The sequence below is a fragment of the Xiphophorus couchianus genome, chromosome 10 (genome assembly GCF_001444195.1).
Source record: "Xiphophorus couchianus chromosome 10, X_couchianus-1.0, whole genome shotgun sequence".
Lineage (NCBI taxonomy): Eukaryota > Metazoa > Chordata > Actinopteri > Cyprinodontiformes > Poeciliidae > Xiphophorus > Xiphophorus couchianus.
In genome coordinates this window covers 14,465,990-14,487,716 of record NC_040237.1, presented here as the reverse complement: position 1 = coordinate 14,487,716, position 21,727 = coordinate 14,465,990, and the positions used below count along the sequence as shown (strand labels likewise).

Here is a 21,727-nt window from a genome sequence, read left to right as displayed (position 1 = left end):
TTGTTTTGCATAAAGTTAACCCAAACAGACTGAGTTAGCGCAGATTTACCACTTGTAGTGACATATCCACCTAGAGAAGACCGAAAGACTCCTGTCTGATAACCAACGCAAGTCTATTCTTGCATTTCGGAGGTCGTAATTCGACTTGCACAGTCTTTTAAAAATGCTGACAACCCAACGTTGATTGAAGTGCATATGTATAAATAAAAAGCTCTGGTCATTCTTCTGTTTGGGTACAATAAACCAGAAGACACAAAGATTAGTACAGAAAATTTTAAATAAAGGCATCCACATTTATTCAAAAAGAAGTTCATTTTATACAGAGACAGTACAAGTCTTAGTATATCAAAAAGTATTAATGTTTCAGTATAAGGTGGTGGTAACCAGGATTTTCGACCGTCCTTAAAGGCAGCAGCGGCCCAGACGTGGCCGTGGTACAGCTGCTGCGTTCAAGTGACGCAGTGTCCCGTCTGGAGGGAGGGCGAAGTTTCACTCTGCATTGCAGCCCGAGCGCTGGCTGCCGCCGGAACACAACAATGGCGACTCCCAGTCCGAACGGCAACTCCACGGGCTCCGGCAATATTCTGGGAGCCACGTCGCATCACCTTCACCAACAGACACAGAGCAGCAGCATGCAAGGTAGGCGCTGACGGCTACTCTCTCGGTCTTTTACCGTCTCCAGCGTAGATGGCCAACTTAGTCGGTAAAGATAGCTTGTGGCTTCCCTGAAGCTAACCCTCCTCCCCACCGTGGTCAAATAGGACTTATGTACATTTGTGTTTCCGGTGATAACGTTCAAAATAAAATACGTATACGTATCTTGTCACGAGAAATGTACAGGACTTGTATGGCAAATGAAATAAAAATGTACAGGGTGGGCGACAGAGCACTGTTATTTCTTTGCAAAATCGCCAAACACCGCAAAATGTAGCATAGATATAAACATAAGTATTGTAGTCAAAAGTGTTTTAACTGTGAAAACTGTACAATGTACATTCTGTTGCAAAATTAATGTGCAGAGTGCAAAGACTTTGTATATATAATATATAGTACGCCATATTTCAGATGCTGTGCATTAAAATTCTTCGCAGTCTCATGCTTAAAAGTGCCACCACTAATTAGCAGTATATCATAACATTCAGAAAAATACATCAGAAATGGGTTTTTTTCTGTTAAAAATAAAAGCAAGTTGAGCATTGTGTATATGGGTGTTTTTTTATTTTTGTGAAAGCATTTTGGTTGTTAAGACATAAAAATCTCATGCAAACAGAAAAGCAAAAAATAGTTCACTGCTCAGTACACAACCGTAAAAACTTTAAATATCAAAGAACGCCTTTTTAACGGCGGCTTTTATTTTGAATGTCTATTTGCGTAGTTTCCGCTTACGCTCTGGCTGATGGGGTTAGCTTGAAGTAGCTTAAATACTAACACGACTACTGTTTTCGCAACTGATGTTGAAGGGTTAACTGAGTTTTAAAGCAAACATTCCTGTTCGGATATATTGAAATGTTTCTATACTATAAGATACCAGTCGTTTGTATTCAGAAGTGTTCAGTGTAAAGATGAACTCAGCCTGGTTCTGACGTTAACTCCAATGTTGTTAGCACACTGTTGCTACAACAAGCACAAGGCCCTACTGTGAAATGAATTTCTCTCCCCAGGCAGGCCACCGTGACATTACACCCCGAGTCAGTGCCCGAGTCTTACGTCCAGGCTTGGCAAACACTAAACGTATTGCTCGTAGATAGTGATGTGTCGCTGAGTCCTAACTCTTGTTTAGGTGCTACTAGTCACGAACGTTTCTGTGTTGCTAACCCAACTCGGGAGTTATCGAAATTAAAACGCGCTAACACGAGTCACATTGTAAATGGCATCAAACAGTGTGTTCATTGTTGCTTGTAAGCGCGCTTTGCTGCCAATTGATGAAACAGTGGGTTTAGACGCGGCTTAGCTCACGAGCTAACACAAGTTAGCAAGCAAGTTCCATTATCGGACAGGAAGCATATACCATGGGTTGGTAAAAGTTGCAACCAGCTGGTCTTATTCATTTGTCATGGTTGGCTCTTCTTATTCTCCCCTCCACCCCCCAAAAAAGTGAGAAATAGATTTCTATTAAGAAGTTCACATGCATTAATCAATGGGCAGTTATTAATTTCATGCTTAAAATTATTGGTTTTTAAGCGAGTGTTAAAAAGCACAAGTTTGAAGGTATCTTGGATTTTCCCTGATCCACCCAGGATATAGAGTATTCATAAAAGGCTAAATCCTTCTTAGCATTTTCCCTTCCATCACACACATTTTGTAGCTGTCTGCAAACTTTTGGCCTAATTCTGGCTGGATATTTGACCATAAATGAGGTTCTCTACACCAACTTGGCTTTGGGATTTGTTTAGCCTTCCTGTTATCTGCAGCTCTCTTTAAGAAGCAGGATTAACAAAAAAAAAAATCTTTCAAATTGAATGCAGTTTCTAATCTAAAATCTTCCTTCACCCTTTTTAAATAGCCACAACCTTTCTATTACTGTGGTTATTGGTAAATCCAAGAAGTCTTTCAATTTGTCCAACAAGTCGTTCAGTTTATTTGAAAGATCAGTTCAAATAAATTGTTAAAGGCAGAAAGTATTATTGCATCCATGCCCTTGATTAGTTTATGCAAACGTCTGACCATAATTCCATAAAAATAAATTCTGAAAAACGCGTCAGACAGACCACCTGTCCCATAAAGGTGGCAGCTGCTGACCCAGTCTTGAGATGAACAGATCTAAGTTGCATGTCCTTACTCTGTGACCGATGTCTAGTGTGAAATTTTTTATCTAAACCTTGATTGGTTTTTTGCAGAAACCAACACCTGCTGGAGATGTCAAAATGAAACAGGTATTCACTTTTATTTTCCAAGGACTTAGCCTTCTTTTAGAGGATCTGCGGTTGTTATCTTTGTTTTTGTTGGCCATTTCTTGGCCAAGACACTCCTTTAGCTTTTCCTTAGCCATACTCTGTCATTAATTTTCCCTTTTCTTCCACTTTTTATTTGTGGAAAAATTCACCTCCATCTTATCATCCTGTCTGCATGTTGCCAAGTTTTATTTATGGATGTTTTTGCATCCCTTATCCGGAGTTTGAAAAAAAAAAAAAAAAAAAGCTATTGTAGACGTCAGATAGCAACAATGTCTGCTTCAGAGACACTCTGCATTTTTCTAGTGTCTGTTAGAGAGAACCGTCTCATCCCAGCATACAGACTCCCAGTCTGGTTCCACTGGCACATGTCATTGCTCACAAATTCTAAACTAGGTTCCTACGCAGTCTGGAAAAGTCTGGGAATTTTACCGTTTTCCAGGTCTGGATAAGTATGGAAAAATTAATTACACTGACTTTTTTTTTCACCCTATTGTCTAAAAAATGATGCTCCTCATTCCTCGTGTTTTTCTCTATTTCTATTATTCTTTTTTGTCCTTCTCTCCTTCCATCTGTTCTTGTATCCTTCCTTTGTGCCTCTCTTCCTTCTTTGTATCCTTCCTTCAATTTCTTTTTTGTTTGTTTCCTTCCTTCCCGACTTTCTTTATTGTGTATCTTCTTTCTTTTTTTGTTATTTCCACTCTGAGATTTCCAAAAGGCTGCCGACATCACCAAATCCATCATGACCCATAACAGAAGGATAGAAAACTCATCAGCATAAAACATATTAACGTGTGTTGTAACACATTCAGCATTCTATACGTAAATATCTCACACTGACTATTTGGAAATATCCTAAAAATATCAGGTTTTCTCACCAAAAACATGACTTTGCTTATGAGTGGGAGGCGCAACCAAAATAAAATGTTAGTATGTATGTACAAAATATTCCAAAATATATCTGTTTGTGTTGATATAGGGAGCCTGGGGCAGTTGCCCAGGGCGACCACAGAATAGGGGCGCACAAGCACCGATTATTTTAAATTAGCAAAATTCTGTTGCTTTTCTGTTTTTATGGCCAAATCTGCTTCCTGCTTCCCTTTATTACTTCAGAATAAGAGTCTCAAACATGGACATATGTCTAGCTGAAAAGCACACATTCATACTCAGACTCCAGCAACTGGAGAGGGCCTCATGAGAAACTAACGGGGTCATTTTTAGCAGAAACGTTGTTTTATTGCCGGAGATAAAGTCATCTGCCAGTGGGACGTGACAAATGCTTCATTTTTGGTCTGAAGCTGTCAAAAAATAATCAAAACTAGCACCAGTCCTCTGTCTTCTCATTTTCCACACACATGTATGTAGCAGACCCACTGCAACCTGCCCTATATTCCACTTCCAGCACCCAGATTTGCTGAAAAACAACCCACTTACGCTGACGTAAGCCCTGAGAAAATGTAGTAAAAACACTGCCTTTTTCCCCCTCCTTTTACTTCAGGGTTTCAGATAAGCCTGTCCGGAGTGCCCCAAAGTAAGCACTAAGAGTTTCACTCAAAGCACTCTGACTTCTACTCTATGTTGGAACACGTCAGTAGTCTAAAGTGGTTTCCACCCCATCCAGTGAGCCACACTCAGGATTAGATACTTCTGATACCGTCATCCAAACAGGTGGTGGAAAACTGGGTTCAGAAGGGACCACTGTATACTACTGAAGGAGCCTGTGTGGTGTTCTGGTAGTCGGGTGGGAAGCTAGTGGAGGGGGGTGGGGATGTCTGTCCACTGTTAACTCTCAACACGGCCACCAAACATTCCTTTTGCACTGGGGGCTTAAAGGTTAAGGGATCCGTTTGCGCTCTAGCTGGTCGGACACGGCATGGCAAAGAGGACCCAGCACTTAACCTCAGCACCTGAAAGCGACACCCTCATCTCGGCGCCTGTGTTAAAGTCACCCGAGTCCAGTCAAAGTGTCGAGTCATCGGTGCTGTTTGAGTGGTGGGAACGCTTTGGTAGAAATTGTTTTTAAAAAAGGGAGCTGTTTGGGGGTTCTTGCACATTTTAATCGAACAGAGATTTCCAATGTCAACCCAGTGTTTTTCCAACAACGTGGACACACACTGCATGCCATTTGTTTGAGTTTTTTCTTATAGAAGTTTGTGAACATTGGGAACCTCTGTACACAGGGACATTCTGCTTCTGTTCTTCTGACTTTATGAGGAACTTCAGATAACCCCAAATATTTGTTTCTTTATATATTGCTTATTGGGCATTTGGTTATTTGGGCTTATCTCAAGTCAAGACACGCATTATGTTGCACTCTGTACACAGGTGCATCTCAATACATTAGAATATCCTCAATAGACTTGTCAATGTAGCAAATTTTGCCGGGCGATAAATTGCCCCAGAAAGTATTGCGATAAACGATAATATTGTTGATTTGAGACAATTTTCAAGCGGTAAAACTGTTACAGTTTTATAAAAACACTCCATATTGGAGTTGGAAAAGATAAGACACAACCAAAAACAATGAATAAAAACGACACACTCCCGAAACCATAACTATGAATTGTATGTAGACAAAATTGCCCTTGAAAAAATATGAATCATTAGACTGGAAATAATCCAGCTAACTTCATTATATCATGCGATTAATCAATTGCTGAATCATCAAACATTTCCTTTCATTTTATTGACTCAGATTAAAAAGAGAAACTCGTGTACGACTTCATTTCATTGCACACAGATTACAATATATTTTATTAATTACATTTTTATAATTACAGTTCAAGGTTGATGGAAAGCAACGCGTTTTGTTTCTCTGAGTACTGCAGAAACCTAAAAAAAGAACGATTTTTATGAGAGACATGTTATCTTACGACCCACCCAATTGTGAGTAAGATGAAAGACTAAAGAAGAATATTGAATTGTATTGTATTGAAAATACATTTTTGTATAATATAACTACTCATTTTCATGAGCTGTAAGCCTTTATCGCCAAAAAGAATAGTAATAAAGTAATTCAGTCTGTGTGCAATGAAGAGTTTCATGTTTTATTTAAATCACTGGTTCTACTCTAATGTATTGAGACGTGCTTGTTTCGGCTGTTGGCATCATCTGGCTGACCTCCCTCCTACTCTGTGTGGCAACCTGGATGTGTTTCTCTCTCTCTCTCTGCCAACCAGGCAAACGTAAAGCTCTAAAGTTAAATTTCGCCAACTCTCCAGTGAAGCCGACCTCAAGGCTTCCGCTTCATCCCACGGCTCCATCGTTCCAGAATCCTCACATGTAAGTAAAGACTGGGAAGCCTTGGAGGTTTTTTTTTTTTTTAAATGTATTTTTACTTCCTTTTACTTAATTACACAGTTTGTTTAAATATGCCATGACCGAAGGGCGCCCTCTAGTGGTAGCTTTTGTGCTAATGCCATTTTCAGCCTGAGAAATTCACTATAAAGAGAGACTTTCTGGAGATATTTCTTTATGCTTTTTCTGTTGGCCAAAGCAAAGCTAATAATTTGCTAATGTATCTCTTGTTTAGCAGCTTTTGCCCACAGAGTGTTTTTTAAAATTGTTTTACCTAATTGGTTTTAGTGCTAAATCCTGAACTCACTTAGTTCTTCCTGTTTCCATGCTAATGATAATTTGGCTAAAAAAAGTTCAGAACCAACTTTTTTTTTCAAACTATAGATATAACAAATGCTAATTTTAGTAGCTTTTTTGGCTGTTTAGGACAGAATGATAAAAGTATCAGAAATATCTATTATACTTTTTCTCATTATTATGTCGGGGGGTTTTTTTTAGTGTTTTTTGTTTCCGTCATTTCCCACAAACGTCAGCATCCCATAGAAGAAAATATATCGATTCTCTTTTTTGTAAATGTTTGATGTTTTTCTTTGTTTCAAAATCTAAAAACAGGAATATAATGAATATCTTTCTTATAGTAGATATTCATTAAAATTTTTTGAAGTTGTCTTTCCACTAAAAGTTATGTAACGAGTTTTAATTAGCTGGACTGGGGGCTAAAAACTGCTTTTTGCTTTGTAAATGTCGCACGTCCCTGACCGAGATCATACAAGTGAATATTTGTTGTTATATTGTTGTTGTTATGTTTTATTTTTGTCTACAATTGCTACTCAGTGGTGGTTGTTGTGTGTCTTGTCTCTATGCTGCTGTAACTGCGAAAGTAATTCTATTCTATTTTATGGTATTCTCTGCCAGAATGAAAAAATGTTTTTTAACAGATTCTGATTAAAGTCTTTTTAACAATTAGCTTAAAGTCCCTGCATTTATACATTAAGATAATAAAAATACAAAGGTTCAACAAAAAAAGTTGGTCTCAATGTTGGACCAATGTTCTTCTGGTGTCTTTTTTTGAAGTTATAAACTCGGACGGCGGCTTAACATCATAAAAAACTAAAGTCTTTAATCAGAATCTGGTAAAAAGGCTTCACATACTCAGCGGCTGTTTAAAACAGAGTTTATAACTAAAGTTTGTGACTTTACAATAAAGCAAATGCTGATGACATCGTGGTAAGACTCCAAAATGTCTCTTTGGCTGTTAAAACTAAACGAGTTCGACTACGGCAACGGTTCTGGTTTTTCAGTATTAGTTTTTTTTTGTTAATTCTCCTTCTAATTTCTTCCTCCTTCATCATCGTCTGGCCTCTGTTTTCTCGTGTCCTGTTCTTGGTGGCTAACCGCACCCGCCTCCGTTCGTGCAGAGAGCGCCTGCGGACACACAGCATCGAGTCGTCCGGGAAGCTGAAGATCTCCCCGGAGCAGCACTGCGACTTCACCGCGGAGGACCTGAGAGACCTCGGGGAGATCGGCCGCGGCGCCTACGGCTCAGTCAACAAGATGGTCCATAAACCGACGGGCCAGATCATGGCAGTCAAGGTGATTAACGCCGACCGTGGAAGGACATCCGTGTGATGTGATCTGGACGTTTTCCGTTCGTATAGCTGACTGCGTTCGGCGCGTCTGTGTGAATTTCCCCCCAGAGGATTCGCTCCACTGTGGACGAGAAGGAGCAGAAGCAGCTGCTGATGGACCTGGACGTGGTGATGAGGAGTAGCGACTGTGTCTACATTGTCCAGTTCTACGGCGCCCTCTTCAGAGAGGTCTAGAAAATCCACCACGATCTCACTTAAAGGGGCAGTATCACTTAAAATCGACTTTTTTTTTTTTTTTTAGCTTTACATCATGTTATAATGTTATTCCCTCATCAAAGACACACCTGGAGTGTTACCTTGATACTTTCATTAATGTTTGAGAAATTCTTTAATCTCCATGGCAACGCCTGAGTGGACCTAGCCCCGTCTTTGAGTCAGAGCTCCTCCTCAGAGCTGTAGTTTCCAAGCTTGTTTCCAAGCTTGAGATGTTGTGATGACTTCCTGAAGGCGGAGTTTCAGAAAGAGTATTAATTCTTAAAGAGACAGAGGCCCAATTTCAAGGCATTAAATGAGGAAGTAAAATTTCTTTTGTCATAGTTGACATATAGAGGATTTATTTAACATCTTAAGTTAACATAGTTACTTGATTATGTTACAAAATGACACTATATTCCTATAAAATACATAATACTGCCCCTTTAATCTTTAAAATATACTGTGCTATTAACAGTTAGTGTTTGCATACTTCCTGCTGTTGTAACATTTCTTCTCTTCTTGCTTTTTTTTTCAGGGCGACTGTTGGATTTGCATGGAGCTCATGTCTACCTCATTAGACAAATTCTACAAATATGTATATTGCGTATTAGATGATGTCATTCCAGAGGAAATATTAGGCAAAATAACATTAGCTGTAAGCAACCGTGTCACGTTTCCCTCCTTGCAATTTACATGGAACAATTCATGAAAATGACCCGACGGTTATATTTTATTTATTTATTTATTTTTTTAACAGACCGTTAAAGCACTGAATCACTTAAAAGAAAACTTGAAAATAATTCACAGAGGTAAGAGTCGTATTTAGTTTTTAGCTTCAGTACCTAACGTTCGCTTTAATTTCTATCAGATTGACTCATTTTTCCCGTCTTGGCAGACATCAAACCTTCCAACATTCTAATGGACAGAAGGGGAAACATCAAACTGTGTGACTTCGGCATCAGCGGCCAGCTGGTGGATTCCATAGCCAAGACCAGAGATGCAGGCTGCAGGCCTTACATGGCAGTAAGTGCCAACCGCTTAACCTTCAACTAAATTTGTGGCTCGTTTAATGTGCACGAATTAAAGTTGGGCCCGTTTATTCAGCGCTAAACGCACCTTAGAGATTTTCAGACAAGGAGAAACGAACTTCTTTAAGCTTTTTAAATGTGTTTTACTATCAAAACTAAAAGAAAAAATCTTTAACAGGTGTAGTTCGCTTTGGCCTAATTTAATAGTTTCCCTTGCCTTAACTACTGTTTATCTGAAATTAGTCATTTGTTCTTGATCACTGAATTGACTGGAAAACTTTAGAAGCTGGAACAAAAGATCAAATCTACATATTTAAACCAAATTCTCTTCTGGGGATGTGTTAAAAGTGTCAAAACGTGATTAATTTTTCTCTTGTAATTGCAATATTTTTGAATTCACAACTGATCTAGTTGTCGGGTAATTAACCTAAAATAAAAGCCTAAAGAAATCTACCCTATCTAATCTATTTTGTGTAAATATTTGCTTCTTTTTTTTTCTGCCAGCCTGAAAGGATAGACCCCAGTGCTTCCAGACAGGGCTACGATGTCCGCTCCGACGTTTGGAGCTTGGGAATCACCTTGGTAACCGATAAGATCTCCAGATCTGATTTTAAACCGCAGCTCAAACAAGGCCGGTAAGGGTTGCTCATACTGGGTTTTTTTTTTCTTTCTTCCAGTATGAGTTAGCCACAGGAAGATTCCCATACCCCAAGTGGAATAGTGTTTTTGATCAGCTGACACAAGTGGTGAAAGGAGAGCCTCCACAGCTCAGCAACTCGGAGGAGAGGCAGTTCTCCCCAAAGTTCATCAACTTCGTTAACCTATGGTGGGTGTCATTGCAGGAAACATTCTTGCCTCGTTTTGTTTTTAGCTTCCCCAGAACAAAAATTGGATGCTGGTGATTTTAGGGTCAGATTTTTCCCCTGGAAAAGCCTCCCGCTTTCCTTCCATGCCTTTTCAGTTTCCGGTGTGTAAAATCTGACCTGAGCTCTGCTTACAGTGATGGATAATCAGCTCTTTTTTTCTTTTTTTTTTGTGCAGCCTTACAAAAGACGAGTCAAAGAGGCCAAAGTACAGGGAGCTTCTGGTGAGTGCCCTTTCATTAGCTTTGTTAGGTTTGTTCAGGAGCTGGTTTGAAAAGAGTTTTTTCATAATTTGAAATATTTTCTGTTGTTAAAGGCTAAACTGGCTTGTGGCAGAGGACTCGTTCCTTTAGTTCAACTTCTGAACTTAAAGATGTCACAAAATATTTTGTAAAACTCATTTTGATATCACAGAGCTGTCTTTAAGAAGCTAAGAATGCTAAAGACATGTTTTAAGTATCTAGTTTAAAAGTAAGTTAGTCTTTTCAGCATTAAATTTAAGCAGGGGTGTTGGCAAATGTTGTTTAATGATTTGAATTTGAAACTTGTTGATATATACATAGAGCATTACTGCAGTTTTTATTCTGCTGTCAATCTCTGTTAAAGCAACTTTCCTCGCAACACCAGCCGACAAAACAACAGGCAAACACACCCGCAACAGTAGATCCCTAAATGGTTGTCGCTGAGTAAAATTTGGTATTTAGCTAGTAAACTATTCTGACTTCTGAAGGAATGCCTCAATGGAGTTTTAAGCAATTCATTTTCTTATTTCCTGCAGTTGGTAGATGTACTACAATTCTAATAGTAGCATTTTTATGGTCAGAAATAACGAGGCCATCCTGCCTACGCCAATGTTCTTTAAATACTTCCAAAAAAACAACCCACCAAGCTAGTTTTTGTAATTCAGGTATTCAAATAATAACAAAAATGCAGAAAACTAAACCTGTTTGTACCAACGTTGATATTTACTGTTGTTTTTGCTTTTGTTGTTGTTGTTGCTTTTTTCTTTCTTTTTTTTATGTCTCTTCTGAACGTGTCTGAAGTGTTTTTGACAAAAGTGCCAGATTTTTAAAAACCTTTTTTCAAAAGGGAGATTGTCAAAAAAAAACCATTTGGTGTGGACTAGATGGGTTTACGAAAATCAAGACACAGCAGCCTAATTTTGCAAAATCACACATCCATCAAACTTGACTTCAATGCTTGTTTTATTATTATTTAAACTAGAAATGTGTGCTGAAGAAGTGATAGAAAAGGAAGGCAGTGTGGGGGGAAAATCATGAACTTAAGTAGTTTAGCGGTAATTTTTAACAAACCCAACACTCCTTTAGCCATTCTCAGGAACTTCTTTTGAATTTTCTTTTAGGTTATTATTGTTGAATTATTGCCACCTGCTGGTACAATCATGTAGAACAATAGTTTTTCTTCTCAAAAACAAAGGAAAAAATATCCAAAATAGGGAAACTGGGGCACAATTACAAATACTTACACCTTTAATGACTTTCTGTAGGCATTTAGGCCATATTTAACCCAAAATTTGCTCACCCAACCTGGAGCCGTTTTGATCTGAGCGACAGCCGAACGAGCCTGAAGCTTCTTGCCTCCTCTCTCCCAGAAACACCCGTTTATTCTGATGTACGAGGAGCGCTTCGTGGACGTGGCCAGCTACGTGTGTCGCATCCTGGATCAGATCCCCGCCTCGCCCGTCTCCCCTATGTACGTCGACTGATGCCAAGAAGAGCGTTCCCATTGGTGGAGGAGGGAGGGGTCCTTTAACATCCAGAGTGGGGTGGTACACTAAGCTTTGTGATGCGATGCTTGTCAACTTAGCCTTCAGTTATGCAGGATCACCTGTTTGTTCACACGTTCCAAAGAACAAAGGAATTAAATCCAAACTTCCCAGTGCAATGAAATGAAAATCACAAAAAAAAAGAGAAACATTTTCCAGTCATTTTAAGATCCCAAAATAATCTCTTCCACGTTAGAGCAGAGACACTTGAAGCAGCTTCTTTGTCTTAGTAAAGCGCAATGCATCTTTTTATGTGACACAAAGAATAGAGTATACATATATACATGGAATCTATATAGATATATATATACTTGAACTTGTTCACAAAAATCTACCAAATGAAATTGTGTGGAGCTTATGATGTATGAACAAAACAGCAACCTAACGGATTGTACGTTGTATGCATATTGTCTTCGCCTAAAATAACGACTTGTATGGATTATTGCTGATACACCTACTGTCTAAAAATCACACATTTTGCTGTGAGCACCGTCACACACAGTCAATGAATGGATATGCAAATGTTTCTTTTCGGAAAGCTAATGCTAGCGTGGCTTTACTTTTTTCTTTTTTTTCCCCCCAATATGCAATCTGTGACGGCTTGTCTTAAATGTTTTATCTTCTTACACCTACTGCAGTGCTGGGCTCAGTGTGTGAGCTTTGACCTTTTTGTTCAAGTCACTTAACTAGGTATGTACTATTCCAGAAGAACATTTTCAGTTAGCTATTGATGCTAACCGCCCAAAACAAAGTGCACACAGTCAGGTAAGCTGTTTTTTTAATGGTGGAGACACAGGAAAAAAACAGCATGCTTTACCAAAAAGAGAAGAAGTTTATTATAAAAGACTTTTGGGAAAGATAAACTCAGCTAGTATTGAAATTAGGAGCTTTCTGTGATGTTAATCCTTTCTCATAGCATGTTGCTAAATCCTATTTCTCCATAAACGTTTCGTAAAGGCAAGCGCCTAACAGTTGACACATGGTTTAATTTTTAGGTTTGTTACATATAAAGCCGTTAATCTCTGGATCTTTGATTGATATTTTTTCAATTTGATTAAATATGTGACCTGTAGTTGTTACTTTTTATCCAAAGAAACTTGCAAAGCATTGAAAACCAACCAATTAACCAAATAACTTAAAAAAAAGAACCAAAGGCCTGTTTTCTCTGAAAACAGGTTTTATTTGCTAATTGTACATTGACATGGAATATATACATTAATAATTTAAGCCTACCAAAAGTTGTTAGCTTACCAGTGTTATATAAATTCCTTTTTTAACACTCTTGCTTTTGACTGGCAATCATAAATACCCTAAGTTACAGTTGGTTTAGACATACTTGCTTCATAGCTAAGTACCAGACAACGAAGAAATTATGTTTTCTGTTTTTATATAAATGTAGTACAAATGAAAATAATCCATACTAATAGTGCTTTTGTTTATTTTGTCACAACTAGCTAACAAGCGGCCTAATTAACTAGAACTTGCATCTGGGTTAGCTAGCTGTAGCAAACAGCTACATGCTAGCGTGTTTGCTAATTTAGCAAAAATTATATAGTTACCACCTTGTTAGACCACAAACTCTGTAGCAAACAGCTAGCTGACAAGCGGCTTAACTAGCTGTAGCAAACAGCTAACTGACAAGCGGCCTAATTAGCTGTAGCAAACAGCTAGCTAACCCAGATGCAAGTTCTAGTTAACAGAAATTTTAGCTGACTGTTAGCTAGCTAAAGCTGTCACATCTAACAGTTAAATACATTATAAACAGATAGTTGATATGTTTTGCCAATTTAGCAAAAATTATATAGTTTCCACCTAGTTAGACCACAAACTCTGTTCTATACATATTAGTGCATTTGTTAAATTATAGAAGGTTCTGCTTCAAAGTCACGCTCATAAAGCTTCATGAACATTATCACCAGCTGATTTCTGAAACAGGAAGACACTTAGTTCTGTGACTAAAACAATAAGGCAGCACACACAGAGAATCAAACCTTAGGTTAATCCAATGCTACATTGCCTGATATAAAGTTTCTTTCGGATGTTGTGTTCACTGATGTAAATGGATATGTATATAGCCATCCTCACCTGCTGTTCTTGGCAGGTTCTGCTCAGATCTTCTAATGCTCGTTCCTAAAACATGGTGATCATGTCAGACAGGAGAGGAGATGTGGCTTCGTACTGAGAAATGTTACCATATAGACTGGTTTTTTTTGTTTGTTTGTTTTTTCTCCTCAACAGCCTGTCTTAGCACTGTACAGTCAAACTCACCCATAATGTTCACAGATCCTCCATGCTGCCACACACAGGCATGCAGTAGTAACTACAGCTCTACATGTTCTGACAGCTTCTTTCTGTCAAATAAAAGAAATAGACGGAACAACGGTAAAATGCTGCTAATCACATGCTACCAACTTCCATACCACAACTGTTGAGAGGAGGAAAGACTCTCCTCGCTTCGTCTCCCGCCCTTTGACCCCTCAGGTCACCCTGGAGCCTGCATGTCCTCTGGTGATCCAGCATGCGTCTGGGCTGAACCCATCATGCCATTTCCTCGCCTATCAATTTGTTTGACCCAAACGTGTCATAGCGTCCTAGAACAGGTCCGACTACGAAGACCCGAGAAGAGCAGTCAGACTTCAAGGAGGTAGCTTCTCAACAAAACACTTAATGCAACACTATAGAGATCCATCATCCAATAAATTTAAATGTGTAGGAAAATATATGATGATAATAAAATTCTCATTGTGTTAAATCTAGAGTGAAATTCACTGGTTTTATCACCAAATTTACTGCAGTTTCTGAAAAGCAAATGGATGCTGCCATTGTGGCTCACATCCAAAAGGAAGTGGTATTCTTGATGAGGTTGATTTATTATTTTGGCAGTTTATTCTCATCTGAGTCGCATCTGGGGTTTTTTTCTGTGACGTTGAGCCAAAAGAAATGTTTCAAATATTTAGTGGTGCTTTAATAGTAAGAATGTAGAGGATAAAATCACACCAGCACCCTTACCCTATATGACATTAGAAATGGGCTGTATGCTCAGTTAAATGGTTGTACAATTCAACTATAGCAGTTTACAAGATTAGTTAAATATTATTAGTCTGTTGGAGTATTACTTGTATCGTTACATTTGGGATAGTCAATGAAAATGCATATGTTTGGTTTATTATGGGTCTCTACAGCTGTTAGCTGTGCCATACCTCCCATTGTGTGGGTGTACATCGCGTCATTTTGTTAGGAACAGTGAACGGTCTTTTTTTTTTAAATTTTTTTTTTACCTGTTCGGGAAAGCAAAACATTACAACCACCAGATTAAATTCTGTCATAAGGAGTTCTTGTCAGGCCTGTACTTTTCGTCTCCTTCCGGAATGGCAGTAGATGGCGCCGTTTTCCCTGCAGATCTGCGGGGTTTATTATGCGTTTCCAGGAAGTTCACTTTGCCACTGGTGAATATGAGTCTGCAGGGTACATGTACAAATGGCAATTTACCAGAATGTTCATATTAGAATATAAGATGATATTAAGGGCAATGAATATTATAAGGTATGTTTATTGAGGGTTACAAATAAAGTTCCCCATGAAAAAGACTGAAAATGTGTCTGTCTGGTTGTGTGCTGCTTAGGAACAAGGATACAAAAAAGAACTGAAAATACTTAGCTGTGATCATTTTTATTGCTCTTTCAGCTGTATACAGAAATAAATCCACAATACCCTTTTTTTTAAAATAATTTTTACAACAGACAAAAGGCAAGTTGGTGGCCAAGCAACATGGAAGCTTCTGTCAGATGTGTTTTTTTTGCTTTCTGGCCTGGACTAAGGAGAATTATTGCGAATAAGGCCAGATGGGTGAACAGGACTGGGAAACATATTTAAGACAGAAAGTGAGAACACCTTTGAATGTGATGGAATCAAACCGTGTAAACCATTAAACATGTCCATAGGTAAAGCGAAAAACGGTCAAAAATGCTAAAGTCAAACCTGATTTTACTGAGTAGATAGATGACCCACTATTGGGGCAACACTTGTCATACACATGTTTTCACTTGCATTTCTGTTTCGTATTTGTGGCAGCGACAGTTCAATATCCGACGAGGCTAATGCTATATTCTAATTACTCTTAGTTTGAATCTCAGGACTAACAGTTTTCAAAAATCAGACAATAAAGACATGTTCACAAATAGATGTCTGACTGAATTATTGACATTGAAAGCCATCAGAAAGGCTAACAAACGAACTTTCTTACTCAGGACAGCCATATTGGATATGTTTTGGAATTTCGGGGTTAATACAGATGGGGGTTTTTCCCCCCACCTTGGAACCTGAAAATGTATCTTTCAGGATGCACCTTGAGCCGTCGCTCTGATTACATTTGTTGTTAGACTTTCACGCAGCTCTGTAGTGGAAAAGAAAAGCAGCTTCAACGCCATTTCTTCATCCGTTCACCAAAAATGCATGGAGAACGTGATTCTCGGGTCAGTTGTAACCAGAACTACGTCAAAGTGGCAATGACCGTAGACACGGGATGTTATGGATAACAAAAATAAATCCTGTCAGTTTCTCGCCCAAATTCAAACATCTTAAATACACTTTTACCAAAGCTGTGGCTTTATATTGAGTCATACTTGTTTGAAAAAAAAAATTTTAAATCAAGAATGGGATAGATTTCCTAGCAAAGATAGTTTTAGCAAATAAAACAGAGGTTGATGATGAATTGGATTTAATTTGGAATGTTGAATGGAAAGTCGGAAAGTGCAAAAAGTGGATTAAATTTGGCCCCATCAAAGTCAACATATTTGGGGATAATTTGCTGTCTCTTCTCAAACAAAAAGAGAAGAGACACCCGTGCTAGCTGCTTTAGGAATTAGCATTGCTAAAGCAGCTAGCACAAGTTTACCTACAAGTCCCAGATCTTTATATTTTCAAATATATAATATAAATGAGAGCTTAGCAGATGTCTAAATAAGGTTTCAAACCTATAATTTATATTTATATAAATTATAGGTATTGGCATTTTAATAATGTCAGGCCAAATTAATCCACTTTTTGTTAAAGCTAAAAGCTAAGAAGTCATAGATGAAATGTGATAGCAGTTTAAGTACAAGAGCATTTATGGCTTGACTTTGAATTTGATTCACTCAGAATTACAAAAATTTTTCTATTGCAAATGTTCTACATGTCTTTTCTGTCATTCAAACAACCAAACTTGCCCAACCTTTCCCTTTTGGCTCTAAACCAATGCTTTCCACACATTGATATAACCACAATGTGTCAAAGTGATTAGAATAATTTAGAGAAATTATGACTAGAAATTTGTCAAGCTGCATTTTAATTTCAGTTAGTGCTTTTGTTTTGGCCACCTTTCATGATTAACCTTGGTTATGGCTTCTAGGGGTTTTCATCAGATGTACAGTGTTGAAACAAGATATATGCACATTGTATAAAAAGAAAAACAATTCTCTGACATTCAATACAACTGAACCTTTAAGGTTAGTTAGGATTACAATTATTTATATTAGCTAAATGCAATAATAATGACTTTTGGAATTGTATTTTATCACTTTCATCAAATTCAGAGGTTTATGCACAACAAGGTTATTATTTTGTTTACTTTAAATAAGTCCAAATGGTAATGTCAAGGCTTTAGGAGCTTCAGATATATTCAGATTCAAGTACAATTGAATGCAGTTTAAGCCAATCCCTCAAACACATTACTTCCTTGTGTGACATCATGAAAAAAAAAAAAAAAACCCTAAAGAAATCAGCCAAGATACCTAGAAAAGAGAAATGGACCTTTACAAGAAAGGTTCTTTTTTGGGTAACATGAGCCTGACTTTTAACAAAAGTAAAAACAATTAAATAAAATAAATACATTGTGAAAATGCTCTCTGAATCTGGTGAGATATTATTCACATTGAAAGGTTTTGAAAGGCCACTCAGAGTCATTGTTCCAAAAAGGACATTAAAGAAAAACCGTACAATTTGTAAAAGCCTTAACGTTTGGAGACATGCCACGGGCTCAGGAGAAACTAAAATCAAAAAGTTGGCCATAATGATCTTTGTTATATTTGCAGGAAGAAAAGGGAATCAAACATAAAGTATAAGGTGGACATCTGGTATTTGCAGGGGTTTAGGACCACAGCTGCCTATGAATAGCTAGACCCCAGGAATATCTGAGACTCCTTATAAAAAATAATTGCATATTTTAATAGTTCACACACAAAATATACCATAGTATTCATTACTAGGCACAAAAGTTAATATTTACTCTTCATTATTTCAGCTCTTGTGAGTACAACCAATCAGCACAGAGGAAAAGTAAACCCTGTTTGCTGGATTAGCTGCTTTGCTAACAATAGCCTTCAGGACTAAGCACTATCAAGATGTTTACAGCCCAAATTATAATTTTTTCTCCATTACATTTTATTAACTGACTGCCAAAAAATTAATAAAATTGATTTAAGTGAGACTTTCTGTTTTGTTTGTTTGTTTGTTTATGTTTTACAACGTCTGACTTGTCTGCACGGCTTCCTATACATGTCGGTGTGCATTATCGGTGTTCCGTCCAATCAGATTTCAGTTTCTTTGTGTTTCTTTTGTATTGTGCAGCCTAATCTGCCCAGAGCCAGTAAACGAACGGAACGGTTCTTTTAACCAATCAGCGTTCAGGTTAGCTGATTCACAACGCCTGCTCGTAGTGGCGTCAGAGGTTTCCCCCCCTCTGATTGGACGGTCAGAGTGAACCTATAGCAAGTTTAGCTAGCAAAGCACATCGCCAGGAAATTGTGCTGCTCTTGTTAATGTGTGTGAAATTATAATATTTTTTTTTGTATTCAATGTCTTAAGAAGATATAGATGCTCTCATGATTAAAAAAAAGAAATAAATTTTCAAGGCAGACTTTTTCTGAACAACTTGACATCGTGAAGACCGGGAAGTCTCAGGCGTGAGTGGTACCACTTAGCCGCTGGAGCATTGCAGATTAAATGGCTGTGATTTGCCCCCCAAAAATACAACAAGGCCATAGAGAAGGACTAGTTGATGGAACTGAAACGTGACTAAGGTTTGTCTTCGCAAAGAGAAGAGGATGGATTTTGTCTGTGAAGAAATAATCTGCAACTGAGTGAGTATTTTGTGCTTTATTTTTATTCTTTTTTGGGACAGTTGGATATAGTGTAGAGACTTGGAGGTGTCCAAACTGTTTTTTGTTTGTTTGTTATAACAATAGTATTCACTCACAAAAGGTGAAAAACTCATAATTAATTGTTAGGCTAATTGATAAGCAAACGGCCACTTATATCTATATATACCAAAGGTATATATGGTCTTAGCTGTCTTCTCTCTATATTTAATGGCTCAGGTATTTAGTTTTTATGTGGTAACTCAGGATGCATTTCAATCCGAAAACTCAATACTAACTTTATGTAAGGACTGAACAAACCTTTGTAATACCTGACCCTGTTATATTGCGTTGTGTGTTTACTATAGTGTTGGTGGCTTGTATACTTGTAAGGCCATAGTGGTGGATTAAATCAGGAAAGTCCCTATGAAGGCCCAGGTACCAACTGGGCCTGCCACTGGTGTAAGTGGCATTGCTTCTAGGTATTTCGGCTTCCCTAGCTGAGAAGGTGCGAGCGAGCAAGTTCTGTCAGGAGGAGTGGGCCATGGTTTCAGCAAACTAATGTGAGAAACTTGTGTCAGGATGCCCAAAAAGATTAATTCAAGTTTAAAGGCAGTTTAAAGCCAATTCTATCAAATCCCCTCTCACCCCCCCAAAATTATGTAATCTTCTGACAAAAAAGTAGCATAAATGTCAGACAATAGAAATAAAAACGATTGTCTTTTTATACAATGTATGCAAAAATTTGCTTTCTGCTGCAAGAACTTTGGAATATTATGGTATTGACAATGTTGCATAGCCTAGAAATTGTTTTGTGGATGATGCTGCCCATTTGGAACACATACAGGTGTCTTCATGTATTTTCTTTCAATACATTCAGAAGATACTATAGAAATTCAAACTCTTACTTTTTAGAGTGTTCAGAACATTACTGATCTGAGTTGTGTTGAGCGGACCAATTTGTCTGCTGGCTGTAAGGGGAGTTTTTAGAAGTATTCACAGTTAAGATTTGAATATATTACATTTCTTTTCTATTCACAAGTGCTTACAATGGACGGTTCACACAATCGATAACTGTCATTTGAGATAACGCGGCTTTTTAGGTTGACTCCTTCGCTTTTCCCCACATTTTGAAACTGCTTAGCCTAAAAGAGTCAGTGGTCCAAAAAAAATATATATAATTTTTGGTTACATCAAGAAAGTATCAAAGGAATGTCAGCATAAATACAACATCAAGTATAAATACAAAATCACAAAATAAATAAATGTGATTGACTTTGAAATAGAGATGTTGCAATTTAAGAGGACAAAAATTACATATAAAATTTTCTTTTTTTCTTTTTTTTTTAAATTGGCTTTTTGTAGCTTTTAAAATGCCTGTTAGCTTTTGTAGAGTCATCAATATAAAACTGGGAAATTTTATTCATAAAGCATGTCTTGCAAGTAAGGCACAGTTTGTCTCTTGGTTTAAACTGATAAGACCAAAGATTCCTCAGACATCACTTTCCCCTTTATGTCTTCCTGTACATAAATATGTCAGAAACTGTAGATATGTATAAAGAACAACAACCATTCCTATATTCAAAGCTCAAGCAAACTGTGACAAATGTGTGTTAAGCAAGAGGTGCTCTGTTAGTTTATATATATATATCTCATATTTACATCAAACGTTGAAATGGTTGTATTATACACTTCATTTTTGGGTTGTACTCTCTCCCACACTTTTGACAACAGCATGAAGATGTGAGATTTTCCAAAACTGTTGTGATATTTACAATTTGGCCGCTTCTATGAAATCCAGATATTCTTGTTAAACTTTTGGGGGGGATTTTTCTTTCTTTTTTTTCCAGTAACACAAATATTCACTCTGTAGGTATGCAGTGATTGGCAAATTCTGTCTTCAAGTCTAGGTGGTGTAACACTGATGGTGCGTACAGAAAGTACTACATGTGTCCACTGTCAGTCCTCAACTCAGTGACAGTTGTGCGCATCAATGTTCAAAATGGACACAAATTGTATCAAAAAGCACCTGGGTTTTTTTTTTTTTTTTGGTTACAATGACATTGGTGGAAAATAAGTTCAGTAAAGTTAAGATTCAAGATAAAATTTCACAACATCTCTTTAGGCTGTCAAACTTTAGACGACTATACAAAATAATATTCCACTGTACGACATCAAAGAGGAACTTCTCACACTTAGACTAAAGAAATATAGGGCAGAATTTAATAGTTCTTTGGTATTAATGTTGGCATCGTTGCGTTCACCAATGCTCCAGTTGAAGGTCCATGGCAGAGTTCAAGTTAATGTCCGTCACATCCAGGAACTCTGTGTTAAAGATACTGGGCGCACTGGGCTGAGTAGCGCCGCCGAAAGCAGTCGCGGAACTGGGAGGCGTCAAGTCCAGCCACTCCATCGTTTCCCACGGCGTCTCGCTAAAGGCCATGCTGACCATCCCCTGGACCTCAGGGACGGCGAACACCTTACTGCTACCGGGCGACAGAGGCGTGTCTAGCCGATCTCTGTTGGTCTGGAGTTTGTCCTGCTGGGAATGGTGGGGGCGGCAGTGGTGGCTGCCGTACTCTTCGGCGTCTCTGTTCCCTTCATCTTCCTGGTGTCCGTCCTCGGCGGCCATTTTAAGGAGCCCCATCTCCCCTCCCCGTCCCATAGGGTTACCCAGCAGAGTCTGCAGGTGGCTCTCGGTGGCGTGATTGGTGGCATGGTCGTAGGGCATCTGGTTGGGGGACAGGTGCTCGTAGTGCCAGTGGAACCTTGGGATGAGAAGGCCGGGACACCCTGGGGACACAGTAATGTGAGGCACAACTTGTGTTACAGAGGACCTCTCCCTCTCTTCTCTTGCGTTAGCTGGCATCTCTTAAGGAGAAAGGAAAGGATGGATTGTCTTA

At 38.3% G+C, this 21,727-nt stretch overlaps 2 protein-coding genes across 8 annotated transcripts in view; one reads left to right on the top strand and one right to left on the bottom strand.

Annotated features, from left to right (window-relative positions):
• The first annotated feature begins 285 nt into the window (after positions 1-285).
• map2k4b (mitogen-activated protein kinase kinase 4b) lies at positions 286-15,296 on the top strand. 2 transcript variants are annotated; one of them, XM_028029108.1, is made up of 13 exons: positions 286-639; positions 2,838-2,873; positions 4,390-4,422; positions 6,071-6,173; positions 7,607-7,781; positions 7,886-8,005; positions 8,568-8,687; positions 8,790-8,841; positions 8,928-9,055; positions 9,565-9,642; positions 9,738-9,886; positions 10,102-10,147; positions 11,536-15,296. In XM_028029108.1, the coding sequence occupies exons 1-13, from the start codon at positions 537-539 to the stop codon at positions 11,647-11,649; spliced, it is 1,257 nt and encodes a 418-aa protein (XP_027884909.1). In that variant the 5' UTR covers positions 286-536; the 3' UTR covers positions 11,650-15,296. The 2 variants fall into 2 exon arrangements, with proteins under 2 accessions (XP_027884909.1, XP_027884910.1); XM_028029109.1 differs by lacking the exon at positions 4,390-4,422 and having other exon boundaries at positions 289-639.
• The window catches only part of myocd (myocardin), a 138,658-nt gene continuing 131,972 nt past the window's right edge, over positions 15,042-21,727 (bottom strand). For 4 of the 6 annotated variants that reach the window (XM_028029102.1, XM_028029105.1, XM_028029104.1 and 1 more), the window contains one exon: positions 15,042-21,695. In XM_028029102.1, the coding sequence (XP_027884903.1) occupies positions 21,085-21,695 (611 nt within the window). In that variant the 3' untranslated portion in view covers positions 15,042-21,084. The remainder of the gene's footprint in view (positions 21,696-21,727) is intronic. The other 2 variants (XM_028029103.1, XM_028029107.1) reach the window with 1 other exon arrangement.

Bases quoted from the DNA above. Each gene is read 5' to 3' on its own strand.
- map2k4b (XM_028029108.1), top strand. From the start codon at position 537: ATGGCGACTCCCAGTCCGAACGGCAACTCCACGGGCTCCGGCAATATT. The intron at 9,056-9,564 runs GTAAGTGCCAAC...TTTTTCTGCCAG, and splicing joins GCTGCAGGCCTTACATGGCA to CCTGAAAGGATAGACCCCAG. The intron at 9,643-9,737 runs GTAACCGATAAG...TCTTTCTTCCAG, and splicing joins GGAGCTTGGGAATCACCTTG to TATGAGTTAGCCACAGGAAG.